The 16,012-nt window shown below is 40.3% G+C and overlaps 1 protein-coding gene across 1 annotated transcript; it reads left to right on the top strand.

The window, feature by feature from the left end:
• Positions 1 to 12,245: 12,245 nt before the first annotated feature.
• Positions 12,246 to 15,555, top strand: LOC144077503 (G-protein coupled receptor 26-like). The gene is made up of 3 exons (XM_077605287.1): positions 12,246 to 13,097; positions 13,225 to 13,338; positions 14,726 to 15,555. Exons 1-3 carry the CDS (start codon positions 12,409 to 12,411, stop codon positions 14,967 to 14,969), a joined length of 1,047 nt encoding a protein of 348 aa, XP_077461413.1. The 5' UTR covers positions 12,246 to 12,408; the 3' UTR covers positions 14,970 to 15,555.
• Positions 15,556 to 16,012: the final 457 nt, after the last annotated feature.

Raw genomic sequence — 16,012 nt, 5'->3', positions numbered from 1 at the left:
CAGTGTTGGAGCTAACACCATTACATAAGGAAACTACTCCTTTGCTGAGTTTTAATGTAACGCTTTACATTTTTTCATCCTATACCAGCCCAGTATATATGTTTTTCAAGCGTTTCCGCGTTACTTACGCAATCCCAATGAAACAGACATCTTTATCTGTACTTACAAATGCTTTTGTGAGACACACTGTGAGGAAACACTATTGACTTTTTTCAAACTGGAAATCGATCGTCCCTAAACTTCATTGGTCCCAAACCCTCAGCCTGCAGGCATTGTTGGAGAGCACTCGCACATGAGTCTATCTGTCATTAACCTCTCAGTTGGCAGCGTTGGGTTCTTGAACAATACTCTAGAGCAGGGGTCTCAAATTTGCGGCCCCTGGGACGATAATCTGCGGCCCCGTTTTAATAAAAAAGATTGACGTCAGTGCGGCCCACAAGATTGTTGTTATGGCAAACGGTTAAGAAACAGAATTGACTTCAAAAATCAAAGAGCTTTTATTTTGACAACCCAAGTGTAACCTGGAAGCATGTTATCTACAAGAAAGTACATCAAACTCATACCCCTGAACCAGAGCCTTGGGTGCGCACATCATGCTGTCTCATAGTTCCTTTCCTCACACACGCAAACACTGTCTGAGAAAGCAAAATGTTTCAGCGTATATTCACTGGCTCTTGATGAGACCACAAACATCACAGACACTGCCCAGCTCGCAATATATGTCCGTGGTGTTGATGACAATTTGGAACCAATGGAGGAGTTGCTCACAGTAATTCCAATGCATGGCCAGACCACTACTAAGGAAATATTTCACCAGCTGTGTGATGCCATTGAGAATGCTGGTTTGCCATGGAAGAACTTTGTTGGAATAACAACTGATGGAGCTTCATCAATGACAGGGAGGAAGAATGGACTGGTAGCACTAGTAAAAAAATGGAAGAAGAGGGTGTGGAGGAGGCCATAGCTCTGCACTACATTATCCATCAGCTGGCCCGTTGCAGCAGATGCCTGAAGTTTGACAATGTGATGTCTGTCGTTGTGAAATGCACGAACCACATCAGATCCAGGGGCTTAACACACAGAAAGTTCTGTGCTTTTTAGAGGAAATGGAGTCAGAATATGGGGATGTGCTCTACTTCACTGAGGTATGTTGGCTCAGCAGGGGAAATGTATTGAAGATATTTTTCGTTGCTGCTGTTCAACACAAGCATCAAAATGGGGGAAATAAATAAAAATAAAAGTTTAAATTAAATTTAAGTGACTTCGAACATAGCATGGTTGTTGTTCTGAGTATTACAGAAACTGCTTATCAACTAGGATTCTCACACGCATTCATCATTTTTTTTGTGGTCAATATTTAGAACACGATGTCCCCTGCATATGATTATACCGTACAAAGTTTGCATTTGTTTCAGAATGGCGAGGTAACAGGCATCAACATTTTGAAAGTGACAGCAGGCATCTTAGCCATACGCTCATGACAGAAGCAGGTGAGACAAACAAGCATTTAAATTCTAAATGTATTTAGGCGTGATGCATTTACTAATCATTGCATTGTGTTCTCAGGGTCCATTGATATTTCTTAGGGATTAAAATGTACACAATTTACCAAATGTGACAAAATATTGTTTATTTCTTTATTTTTAATCCTGATCTTTCTTTGCAAACTTCTTTTTTTTTTTCAATAAAAATGGATGTCATGCGAATTTCTACCACTGGTATTTGCAATATTAGCTGTACAGTATTTTGGTTTGTCTCAGTCTAGCAGGAGCATGGAAATATGGCATGCCAGATTTTCCTCACAACAGCAGATGTATTCTGGGGGTGTTAACACACATGCAGAAACCAGAGCACTGGTGCATACACACAGAGAATGGCAAATAACCTGCTGAGTAAAAACATTGCTTTTGATCCTTCCCAATATTGAGTCCCATAATTTCGGAAAACTGCCTTCTCACCCAAGAGTTCTCACCATGCATGGGGTTTCTCTGGGTACAATTTCCAACTTTTTAAATCAGGCATGTTATCTTATTAGAAGACTTTAAATTGTTCCTTGCCGTGACTCCAAATGGTTTGTGTGTACATGTACTGAAAAGTGTTCCCACCCTTATTTTATTGGAAACAAGCAGAAAGGCCCGGATTCACGCGTCCCACCTGCTTTGGCGAGGTTGTTATTACGCGTGTTTTGGTAATCTAATTGTATAAGGAGAAGCACAGTGGCTAATCCATACAGGAGCAGATCGCAATAAAGGATGATAGTGGAAAAGTCACGACAGAAGAAAAGTGTTTCGGGGAGCACCTGGAAACTCGCTGGGGAAATTCTTCCGGAAGTGACGTTTGTAAATGACGTGGAAAGGCGTCCTACCTTACAACTAAATTGGGTCAGCGCCTCCAGCACCATCGTGTCTCGCCGAGTCTTCCCGTCACGACAGAAAAAAAAGTTTAGCGTTTAGGCACATCATGTAAAAACGATTCATACATCAACTCTGCTTTCAGCTTTAACATATAAAAGATTGAATTTAAACACTTAGAGAAGGTGAAGAAATTCAATCACTCGTCTATTAGGATCCGACAGCTGTTTCTGGCCACCATAAAAAAAATTCAACTTTCTACGATGCACGGTTTGGGCAAACGTATCGAGAGAATCTTAACATACACATACACACACACGCACACGCACACACACACGCACACCCACACGCACACACACGCACACCCACACATCCATCCATAAATCACGCTTAAGGATTATAGACAAAAAACTGAAAAAAACTGAATGAAAATTAACTAAGGAAAATTAAAATCAATTTTCTTCAACAAAATTACAGTATATTATGTGAAAAAAACACCATTAAAAAGGCCTTGACAAAAATTAATTGAAGGTGTCCTTAACTTAATTTGTTGCACAACCTTTCGATGCAGTCACTGCATTTCAATAATTACTGTAACTTTCAACGAGCCATGCATCTCCAAATTGGTATTTAGACCCACACTTCATGTGAAAATTTCCCCAGTTGTCTCATTTTTCATTCGCTTTCCGCAGATCTGCGTATTTTTTCTCTCCCTCTTGCGTAATCTTCGATTAGATTACATAAAACTTTATTCACATTTGTTGCAGTAGCAAGAAAGTGAAAACACAGATCAGGGTTCATGAAAAGCTAGTATTTCTAAATACTCCACAATGTTTTGCTTTTTGTTGTTTTCAGTTGTGTCTTGTTGAGAGACAATATCCTGCACTGGATAGTACAATTCTCTCTCGTAAAATAATTGATAGTTCGGAAATTTCAGTGTACCGCACAGATTTAAAACACTGAGGAAATTTAGCAAAGCCCAATAGGACCAATTTTCAAAGTGCTTTTATTTTCAAATGCAACATGAGATTTTCAAAAGAATACTTTTGTTCAAGCTTTAGGGTAGTCTAGTGTGTATCAAAAGTCGATTGGGCCCACTATACCATGCATTTGGTGATGAAGAATGCCTTTTCCACCAAGATGGAGCACCTTGCCATATAAAGCAAAGGTCATAACAAAATGGCGTAGGTAACAAAACATTAAGATTTTGGACCCTTGGACAGGAAACTCTCCAGACCTTAATCACACTGGAAATTTGTGGTCAATCCTCAAGAGGCGGGCGGATAATCAGAAACCCACAAATTCTGACAAACTCCAAGCATTTATTATGCAAGAATGGACGTCCATCAGTCAGGATTTGGTTCAGAAGTTGATCAACAGCCTGCCAGGGGGAATTGCAGAGGTCTTGAAAAAGAAGGGTCAACACTGCTAATATTGACCTATTGCATGTAATTCTCAATAAAGTCTCCCTCAATTATCGTGAATTCACTCATTAATGATTAAAAATGTAAAAATTCACGCAGAAACTCCCAAGCGGAAGCCACTCTATTGTCTTCTGCTTGGGAGTTTCAGCGACTCATCACTGAAGGAAAAAAAGGCTGATCCTACTTCGTGATTTTTCGATTACCGCGGCCATGTCTGGTCTACATTAACCACAATATTCGAGGGATTACTGTCAAAGCTTTTTATACTTGTGAAATGCTTCTAATTGTATGTCATTATACCATAGAAACATCTGGCAAACACCTAAAAACTGTGAAGGAATAGACTTTGTGAAAATGTAATATTTGTGTCATTCTCAAAACTTTTGGCCATGACTGTACACTGACAGTAAAATTTATCATTCCCAGACTAGCCAATAGATGGCATATTGGCTATGCGAATCGCCTTCCGACGTGGCTAGCTAGGGTCATGATTTTACCCCACACCCCCTTCTTTATAGCTTCTTTATGCTTCCAGGAAATGATCCCATTCTCTCCAATTGTGTCTGCACAAAACTGTACAATCCCTGAAAAGGAAAAAAAATATAATGCAAACATGATGTTTAATAACTCATTTGAAGGTTGGACTGATAGACTACCTACAAGAATTAAAATTTTGAACCCTTGGCACAGAGTATTACAGCGAGGCTATACGTCCAAAAGTCTATTAATCTTTTTTTTCCCTTTCTAATTCATTGTGATGTGTAAAGTGTCTTGTTTTTCCAGTAACTATGCCACTGCCCATATATTTAAGGTCTACAAATTGCAGTTTCCATCCAACACATGCCTGGCACCAATTCCAAGGCTGGCATTGAGGGGGATAATCCTAAAGGCAAGTGAAAATGAACGAAAACGTTTAGTTTATTATTCCCATAACTGAGTGATCCTGGGTTCCGCTCTCTTCTCACCCACCCTGTGTGGAGCTTATACAATATATTCTCCCCATGTTTGCATTTTTTCCAGCTTCCTCCCACATTCCCAAAATATGTATGCAAGATTAACTGGAGACAGTACATATGATTTGAATGTAATCACTGAGAAGTCCAAAGTATATCCTCCTAAAGCCAGTTCATTGTTTCATCTCCCAAAGTGTGGTCAGACGAAACCATCTGACCAGACACAATTCAGACAGTACTGGCCATAACTACTTCCATCTGCCTCAGTGGGTAAGTCATGCACATGGCCACTGTGCACACCGCACACACTATTGGCCATAGTTTAGAGAGTGTAAGCAGACAAAGGCTCTTTAAAGTCTGGATCAGTGACTGCTCAATTGGTCTTGGAAACAACTAAGTGAGCCCATATGCCGTTTTTTTTCTGCTAATCTATTTATTCTCCTGGTGCTTCTGGAAGCATGATAGATGTGTTTAGTGCACATTCTGTGTCAAACTGTATTTCGGACTACCCCTTTGTGAAGTTCCAAGTCAAGTGAGACTGATGCAGGATGGTCAATCGCTTATCTTTTGGTCAGTGACATTCAATGTTTACTGTACTATAAAGACAATGGATTAAAGAAAGACCAGATTTGTGGATAGGCTGTTAATTATTTTGATCCTCTTCATGATCTATCGAACCCCAAAAAAATGAATTTTTCACTTTTTAATTGTCTTCAACTTTAAACAGCGTAAACATAGATTTTCAAAAGGGATTGGTCTCAATTGAATCTCAAAGATGGAATCTATCACTACTAGCTTTTCCAGACAAATGTGGTACACTAGCAGTACTGAAAATGAGCCATTCACAGTCACAATTCAAACCTCAGGACTGTGAGACAGAACAGTAGTCCACTGTTCACCCATGTCAACAGAATATAAAAATTATAGTTACTGCTCCCGATTTTTATTGTTGCACAATCAGAATACATAAATCCTCTCTGTTTGATGTTAAAGTATTCATTTTGTTTTCAGCTAAGTTGTTATTTTCAATGCTTCAATTTGCTTTTGAAGAAATTCCTCAAAGTTGGATGGCCCTGGAATGAGACACATGCACAAACATGCGCACAGAGTAAAGTGATTCCAAAAATTCTTTTGTCACAGGCCCAGAGATGACTAAATCCTTCGAGGCCTTTCACTGTTTCTCAACTCTTTTTTTCTAAGCCAGACTGCTGACTCATGCTTTCAATTCGGTTCTCTTGATCTCCCCCTACTGCTTCTGCCTCTCTTCCAATCAGGTCTCCGCTTAGCTCCTACTTCCAGCATTTTGTAATATATCAAATATATCACTGACATTTTCATCATGTGATCCGTATGTGGCATGTGTTAAAGCATTTGCATAAACCATATGGTTATAGCAGTGGCGGGCCGTGAATTTCAATCCGACGCCTTCAGTGCTGTCTGAATCAACCCAACCCTCAAAAACTATTTTATGGCTATAAAACCTTTACTGCAGCTACAGCTGCAACACACATTAAAAAGCATCAATAATAACCTCATACTATTGACCACTCACCAAAAATCTTTTTTCTGTACACAAAATCCACCCTCCTTTCTTTCCTCCTTCTTTTCTATCGCCATCGAAGCTAATGCTGAAAGTCGAGCCTGTCCTGTCGTATTTCTGGCATAAGTTTTTATTCGATTTAGTGCTGAAAATGTTCGTTCCTGGTTGTGACAGGCTTGCTTGCTTCGGAGTTGTCCGACCTTTCTTAATGATGTCCAGCTTTTCTTGAAAAGTCCGTCTTGAAAATGGCTTTGACAGTAAATCTGCAAACAAATCAATTTCCTCTCCTTCAGCCATTGCGGGTTGACAAAACCGCTATTAAATCTGCACAAAATATATTTGTTTGTGCAGTTCGCTCCAGATATAGTTTGGTAGCTCTGGCTAGTCCACTCTATCACTAGCCAATCATAGTTGGTGAAAGCAATGACATATCCCTACGCCTGCTAGAAGGCCTTGGTGTCTCCAACTCGAAATCTGATTGGTTAAAGCAACAGTTTTTCCTCGTTTTATGCAGACGAGCATGCAGAACTGATTGTGAAGCCCTCGAGGCAGATTTCTGACCCGGGCAACAAATAATGGCTGAAATGTGATTGGTTAAATGCTTAAATATGAAAACACATCTGGAAACAGCGCAACCAAGGGAAAAGCAATGAAAGGAAGCTGACAGACAATTTGGAATTATTTAATAAGTATTCATGGACAAAACATAATTAACATTAGTCTGGGATTCAGATATTTTTTTAGGTCAGCAAAGAAGGCTTTGCAGGCCCTGACGGTCCACCAGTGGGTTATAGTGACCTTTTGCTTTTCAAATAAACACAATTCTATTCATAGAGTTTTGACGACAAAAGTGTTCAGTTGGCCTTTGCTCAATGTACCTTCCGTTTACAAATATACTTTTTATAATTTATTGCAATGATTTAGTATATACATATACTTATGTGGGGCGGCCTGGTGGAACAAGTGGTTAGTGCGTCGGCCTCACAGCTCGCGGGTCCTGGGTTCAAATCCAGGCCATGAACATCTGTATGGAGTTTGCATTTTCTCCCCGGGCCTGTCTGGGTTTTCTCCAGGTACTCCAGTTTCCTCCCACATTCCAAAAACATGCATGGTAGGCTTATTGGACACTCTACATTGCCCCTAGGTATGGGTGTGAGTGTGCATGGTTGTCCGTGTCCTTTTGCCCTGCGATCGGCTGGCCATCGATTCAGGCCTCTGGCCTGGAGACAGCTGGGATTGGCTCCAGCACCCCCCGCTACCCTAATGGGGATAAAGCGGTTCAGAAAATGAGATGAGATGCTGAAAGCTTGACTGTCTGGGTACATTGCTTGCTGTCGGTGAAAAGGCGGACGTGTGAAAGGGGAATGCGGGTACGCATATAATGCTTAAAGCATGACTATTACCAGTCGACGATGACGTATTTGTCTGCTGCCAGTGACCAAGACAATCCAGATTAGAGCTGAAATTTGCAAAAACGAGATCGGTTTTACAAAAAACGTACTTAAAGAATATCCCGTACAAATGTTGTTATACGGCGTACACAATTTGAAATGATCAAAAAACGTATAAAATACGAGACAAATGTCAGGTATGTTATAGTAGTAAAAGAGTCAATACGACCAGGAAATTTAGAGCATGCTGCATGTTATTGTCATTTTCATCTCAAATGAGCATCCCACAGTCATTCCACAGCCTGACTCCTCCACTATCAGCACGTGACTGGGAGGGATGTAGCATGGAAGAGCGGGGCAGGGCGTACGAGCGAGAATGACAGCGAGCGTGGCTGAAAACGAGAGTGTCTGTGTATGTCTGCACATGTGAGTGTCTCTGCGAGTCGGGGTTCATGCACAGAGCGTTTGCTCAGCCGAGACCTGCTTATAAACCCAACACTCATCTAAGTCTATTAGCGTCAATCAGTTCACCCCTTCCTCCACCTTGACAATCAAATCTTTTCAACACCTTCTTAGCTCTGATTCAGCATGAGACAAACACATCAGGGTGCTCTGCAACCATGATTCTGTGGTGAAAATACTCCTGGAGCAGAGGATGAACATGACCTGCAAGTGTGCTGGGATTGACTTTCGTGTAAGTCAGATGGGCAGCGTGAAATCCATCGCAGAATTTGGACTAAAGTGATGCACGAGTTCCATATTTTGGTGACAAGTGTGGAAAGTGAGTCTTACGTAATGGCGTACTCAGCATATGCGTATAGTCATGCAGCCATAGGCAGTTTCTTGGGTGGACTCCTCGCTGTCTGAACAGAATTTCTTAAGTGCTTGTGCCATTAGCAGTGTACTACATTGCGTTGCTTGCATAACCTCATCCTCAATTCTAAGAACCCAAAGGAAGCATGTGACCACGGAAAGGGTTCCTTCCCAGTGAGGGGAGGGGGAAGGTATTTCTTGTAATTTCCCCACCTCTTCTCCTATATTTTTCTTCTTAGCAACAAAAAGATTTTTTCCTACAATTACGATGACCCGTTAATGATTGACCGTGAGCTATTATTATTAGCTATTAGGACCTCATGTAAGAAAAACATCTGCAGAGATTCTTGCTCATGTTCTTCATTTCCACCAACAAACATACAGCATAGGTGTAAAAAAATTGTGGCAGGCCACATCTTAATTGTAGTCTACTTATGTGCAAATCGTCAATTAATCAATTAACGTGGAGTTGGTGTTTTTTTTTAAATCAATTCCTATATAATATTTGGTTACCCATTTCAAATCTGACATGAGTATTCTTCTGTATGCCTTATTTTAGTAGATTTTCCATATATTCTACCAACAGATTTAGTCCTTTGCATAGTCATATACTTTTTTTAAGGAATCTTCCGATTCGTCAAACATAGCTTTTTATAATTGACAGATTTTCACGTATCGGAGCACTTTGACAGCAGTGCAATACAGCACATCACATTTTTTTGGTTAGTCTCGTGTCTGCTTTTGCCTACAACATGCCATAACAGATATTATAATGTTACATATTGTTTTGGATTATTTTGTGTGCCAGTTATGAATCCATTCATGTTGAAATATGCGCTGCAATAATTTAGCATCCCCCCCCCCCCCAAATTCTTGACTTGCCTGAATAAAAATATCCAACCCACACAGAATTAAGGTCGGATTTTGATTCTGCTACTCAAAATTGTACAACAACAAGCGCTTTCGTCACTGAAACATTTATTTTGTTGATTACTCTTATCAAACGAACCCCCACTATTAGGGTAGACAATTTTTTTTTGTTCTTAGATTTTCTAAAAATTACAATAAAAACGATATATATATATATATATATATATATATATATATATATATATATATATATATATATATATATATATATATACATATATATATATATACATATACATATACATATACACACACACATACACATACAGTGGTACCTCAACATACGAACGTAATCCGTTCCGAGACTGAGATCGTATGTTGAGCTTTTCGTAAGTCCAGCGAACGTTTCCCATTGAAATGAATTGAAAACAAATGAATTCGTTCTAACCCTCTGAAAAAACACCAAAAACAGGATATTGGATTGGAAAAATGTTTTATTTCTTCTAATTCGCCATATATTGACAAAGGAATAAATAACAAGTGGTTTAATAGTAATAAAATGTGTTTAATAGATGTCAAATTAGACGCATTTCGCGGAGGGGAGAGACAACGACACACATGGAGGCGGAGGTGGGGGCTTTTCGGGGGGACTTTATTCACGGCACTCGTAAACGAACAAACAAATTTAAATTAACTTGGATAAATATATACAGACACACTCAAACATACGTTTAATGTAACTTTACACAAAACTGAATTCTAGTTTTGTCTTTTGTTACCTTCGTTTTCCGGGTTAGCGGTTTGCCACGCCTCCACCCTCACGTTCGCTATCGATGGACTGTTTGCTGTTGTACTATTGCCTTCAAAATATTCCGAAAATGATGGACACACATGTCCTCACAATAGGATAACGCACGACCACTTGCCAACGAGAAATAGTCTTAAATGAGCGATCGCAGGAGCTCCTTTCCTTAGAAAGAATAACAGGAAATGCAACAGCTGAGCTTCCCACGTATTGATTGTGGGTAATGAAGTTTTATTCTGAGAAAGGGTGCCATTGGCTATTAGTGTTGTGTGCACGAGTATACTTCATTACCCAGAAAGCCCTCTTTTTGCCCACGCATGTGCGTTGTGCGTTTCCTGGTCGAAACTCGTCTGAATAAATCGTTCAGTCCTCGTAGATATAGTAGTTATACACGTAAGAGATGCGGCAAAAAAAGACAGTGCGCTACGATGATAAACAGCCTCTCATGTCATGGCCACTTGGCTTGGTCGCATCTCGAAATTTTAATTGTATCGCGAGCGAATTATTCGATCGAAATTTTCGTCGTAACGCGAGCATGTTGTATCACGAGCTGTTGTATCACGAGGTACCACTGTATATACTTTCCATTTATTTTCTTCAAATGACTCACATTTTTCATAATTTTTGTTTTTTCAAAAATCAGAACAGAGTAAAAAAATGGAAATATTGTTGTTTTATTTTTATAAAATAGGAAGATTTGTTAATATTGTTTTTAAAGAGGAAAAAACATACTCTGTTTTAATAAAAATATTTAGATTTTCATTTTGGCAAAAAGAAAAATGCACATTTTTTACCTTCACGGGTCACACAAAATGTCATGCTAGGCTGGATCTGGCCCCTGGGCTTTGAGTTTGACAAGTGCCATATAGGAAAAACCTGCCCAAGCAGTCCCATCCTCAAGTTCACTCTAACTTGCATGTTTGAAATGATGCATGACCTCAAACATACAGCCGACTTCTTTTCCAGAACAAACCCTCTTGAATACTTAAAGAACAACTGCGTTTTGATGCGTGATGTATGCGGGATATACTGTATCAACACGCACTCCCAAGCAATTTATATCAGTCCTAACGGGGATGGAGTTCAAAGAGCTGGGAGCTCACCAGAGATTTTGCGTTGCTATGGAAATGAGCAAGTCACCACATTTCACGGGATGTTAAAAAAACACTTAAATTCTCATGATTTGTCAAATTGGAGGTTGTTATCTTATTCTCTGCCATTGAAAGTGATACATGTCCATTACTATGAAATGGACAAGTCTGACAGTGCATGATCATCTTTCAGTGCCATTCATGGTGATAGAGGTCCTATCCATTTGGTCTTTATTTGGGGTGCTGAAGTGTATCCCAGCCAACTATGGGCAGTAGGCGGGTGACACCCTGAATTGGTTGCCAGCCAATTGCAGGGTGATGGACAACCACTCATACACTCATACCTAGGGGCAATTTAGAGTTTTCAACCGGCCTTGCATACATGTTTATGACATGTGGGAGGAAACTGGAGTACCCAGAGAAAACCCACACAGGCCTGTGGAGAACATGCAAACTCCACGCAGGAAGGTCAAAATCCATCAGGGATTGAACCCTCGATCTCAAAACTATGAGGCGGACGTGTTAATTACATGCCCACCGAGCCGCCGTCAATAAGTGAATTTATGAAAATTAAAGGGAGTTAGAATGCTCAGAAGGTTCCTCAGCTTTCCTTACTTTTAATGCATCTTAGTGAAATAATACCCCACAAACCACGTTATTAATAAGATAATATTCATAATGCATACATTGTGTCTCTATACATTGCCGAATTCCTTGAAGAGACAAGTAATTTATGGGTAGTAAACAGCCCTCGTTGAGTGTTCAAACACCTTGACGAGCCCGTATTAAGTGCTGCTTGCATGAATATTGTTCAAGCGTCACATGAGCCAGCAAGCGACTGCACGTGCAGGGAGCACGGCATCTTCAGCGTGAGAGGAGGCGCCGGCTAGTGCGCATGTTTGAGAGCCACGAGATAGAAAGGGAGCGAGCGAGTGCAAGCAAGCAAGCAAGAATTCGCACACTTTTACTCTGTTTTTTCCTGCAGTTGGTCCACAATAGGTAAAAACAGTCCCGGGAAGTACCTGAGGAGGCTCATGACAGAAGGAATCTGTTTTCTTCTTTCAGCACTGGACAGCTCTCACTTTGCGAGGCAATTTGTCTTGGTTGATGGGGCGCTTCAAAATGTAGGATTTTTGCTCAACAGCATCTGCAGCCACAAGTGCTTCCAACATGGAACCTCTAATGATGACCATCCCCGAGTTTCTCCTGGAAGTGTCCATAGTAGTGATGGCTGTTGTTTCCTTGGTGACAAACATGTCAGTGCTGCTGTGCTTCACACAAAGCTCAGAGTTGAGGTCTCATGTCCCGGGGATCTTTGTTCTGAATCTGTCTTTCTCCAACATCCTCCTAGCTTTCATCAACATGCCGGCCACATTTTTCGGGGTGGCCGAACGCGGAGAGCCCTTTGGGAACTTAATCTGCCGTATGATCAGTTTAGTGGAAACTTTCCTCACCACCAACAGCATGCTGAGCATGGCGGCTCTCAGCCTTGACAGGTGGATCGCCGTCATGTTTCCTCTGAGCTATTCCCGCAAGATGCGCTACCGGGATGCCGTCTTAATGGTGATCTACTCCTGGCTGCAGTCCCTTGCCTTCTCTTTGACACAGCTGCTCATGGACTGGGGAGGCTACAACCACACGTACGCCTCGTGCACCGTGTGCCTGGCAACGGAGGGAAGGTCGCAGCTGGCCGCCTACGCCACTTTCACCGTACTGCTCCATTGCAGCAGCTTTACTGTCAGCTTGGCTGTGATGTGCTTCTCCTACCTCAAAGTTTTGAGAGTGGCCAAGTCCCACTGCAAGAGGATAGATGTCATCACTGTGCAGACTCTCGTCCTGCTGGTTGATATTCACCCCAGGTGAGGAACGAGCATACACTGAGTATTGGAATGTGAAGATGTGCCAATCAAGCTCAGACTAAATGATGACAATATTTCATTGATGTAACAGAAAGGTTTATGCATTTATTTTTGTCTGTCTTGTTAGTGTGAAAGAAAGGTGTTTGTCTGAGCAGAAGAAGAGAAGGCAGCGGGCCACAAAGAAAATTTGCATTTTTATAGGCTCCTTCGTTTTCTGCTTTTCACCTTATGTTATAACAAGGTAAGCTTTGTATTCGTTTACCCACAGTTATGTACATGCTCTCTAATGAAAAACATTTTTGTTGTAAATGAATGGATACTATACAGCACTCTGCAAATGTAGTCAGCAGACTATTTTTGTTTTGTTAGCTTCATCACACGCACACGTGCACACACCCACGTGCACACATGCACACACACGCAGACACGCACAAACACACACACACAAAAAACACAGGTACTATTAGCAATGAAATTAACCAAGTTCCTTTCCATTTTACATGTATGCATCCATGTTTAAACTTGTGAGTTTCCTCAATACTGTGCAATAGGTTATAATGTATTACAGTTATCCCTCGAATTTCACGGATAATGTAGAGCAGACATGGCCGCAATATTCCCCCCCCAAAAAAACACAAAGCAGGATCACCCCTATTTCAGCGTGAATTTTGACATTTTAATAAACATTTTTGATTTGGATACGTAATATAAAAAACAAAAATAAACGCAATGTACGAACCTGCAAAATGGTGAAGGATGACAATATTTTAGATCGACTCTCAGATGCAGTTTACTCCATAATATGCAAATGTCTCTCTATGAAAAGCCCCATATTATTTTTTACATGGCCTTTGAGAGGAAAGGGTATAATTAATCTGAAAACGACAAAAATAACAGTTAAGGTTTAGATTTCTTTGGTAAGTAATTTTGCTGTGCAAAGTTCCATACTGTATTGCCAGTTATTCCTGCTCTTTCTCAACGTTGTCACACCAAAGCATTAAACTGCAATTGATCTTTTGAAATGCAGCAAAAGACTGTTTTATCAAAATGTACAAGAGAAAAATGTTAAACTAACCCTATTAATGGATATTTGATGTCCTTTCCATTACTTATAATTAGAAATACGTTATGTAAAATGTTAAGCTCTAAATGATATGGTCATTGATGGAATGTAACAAATATAAATGTAGTGTAAATGGAGGCCACAGTCTTTTGTAAATTAAAACTACAGACATTTTCATACTGCATATGACATCATTGCAGGTATACCACACCTGCACCAGAACAAGAGCTGAATCTGAACTCAGCAAAAAATATAACACCTGAATTCTCTTTTTTAATTAACCCAATAAAAATATTGATTTGACAAAATGATTATATGTATATGTTTAACCTTTTTTTCTCCAGGTAATCAAATTTAGATTCGCAACAACGACCTGGTTTCACATGGCAGCGCAAAACAAAGCCCCAAAAAGGCCGCACAAACACACCATCTACAAACCAAATGCACATTATAGTGCAGTCAATTTATTAAACTTTTTTTTAGCCTTAAACATATCTTTGGTCCTGCAAAGACGCTGGAATGTTTTCATCATCTATTTATACAGCTCTCTTCTTTTTTCTTGCAGGTTATTGGAGCTGTTACCCTTTATGCACATCCCGCAGTATTGGGGCATCATCACTAAATGTCTGTGCTACGCCAAAGCTTCAAGCGATCCGTTTGTCTACTGTTTACTACGCCATCAGTACAGAAAGGTTCTGATTCGTATCATCAGCCGCTTTGTGCGAAAGGACCATTACTTGATGTCTGCGAGCAGCTGGAGCAGCACATTTGACACTACAGAAGACAATTGGACTGCTAGAACATCATGAAGTCAGTGCCCATTTCTAAAGAAGCTGCAACTGCAACCCTTCTGCTCAATATACAGAAGCAACAGGTTCAAGGACAAATGGTTGAGAACCTGACACTTTTATTGAGGGCTGGATCACGTGCTTCCTGAAAACACAATGTGAGCTCATTATTTGTTAAGGACTGCATCACATGCTTCCTGAAAACACGATGTGAGCTAATTATTTGTTAAGGACATGTAACACTGTATGCCGAACGCAAGCTCGCATTTGTTGTGATGTGTGCCAAAGATCCTCTAAACTCTACGACTGTTAATTTTAATAGGGCTGATAGGTTGGCCGGCAAAGGCGCAGCCAAGATTGTCTATAAACCAACAAGTGTATACCACATAATAGTGATATTATAATGCAGTATTTATTTCCATCATCAATGTTATTTACTGTACACTTGCAGTAATGTTACATTTGTAAAGCAAAGGCCAGTCATGTGCAAAATATCACATTACGTAGACTCGGACAACAGTTGAATTGACATTAAATATTATGTACTATGCCATGTGTTTGAAATTGTGTGATTGTACCACATGATTGTACAGATACATTTTTGAAGAATAAAGTGATATATCTAATTTATTACAAATATAATCGTCTTCAATTTCACTTTTTTTGTTCAGCTTGAGAAACTAAAACCAAAATACTTTATATTTCCTCTCTCCCAGCAGCAATGTAAATTCTGGAAAAAAAAAGAATACAAAGTTCAAAATGAAATTGGCAGTCCACCCTAATGCATTTTAATCCACTGGTCCCAATACTGATCAGAAAACAATAATATAGGTATACTAAATATTATTATTCATGCATTCATTCTCTGCACAGCTTATCCTCACGAGGGTCAGTGGGGGTGCTGGAGCCTATCCCAGCTAACTAAGGGCACCAGGCAGGGCACACCCTGAATTGGAGACCGTAGGACCCCGGAAAAAGAACGTGAGCCTGCGGAAGACATGCAAACTCCACACAGTGAGGACCCACCTGGAATCAAACCCTCGACCCAAGAACTGTGTGGCCGA

Source organism: Stigmatopora argus, chromosome 7 (assembly GCF_051989625.1).
Source record: "Stigmatopora argus isolate UIUO_Sarg chromosome 7, RoL_Sarg_1.0, whole genome shotgun sequence".
In the NCBI taxonomy this organism is placed as follows: Eukaryota; Metazoa; Chordata; class Actinopteri; order Syngnathiformes; family Syngnathidae; genus Stigmatopora; species Stigmatopora argus.
This window is presented reverse-complemented; position numbering and strand designations above follow the sequence as displayed.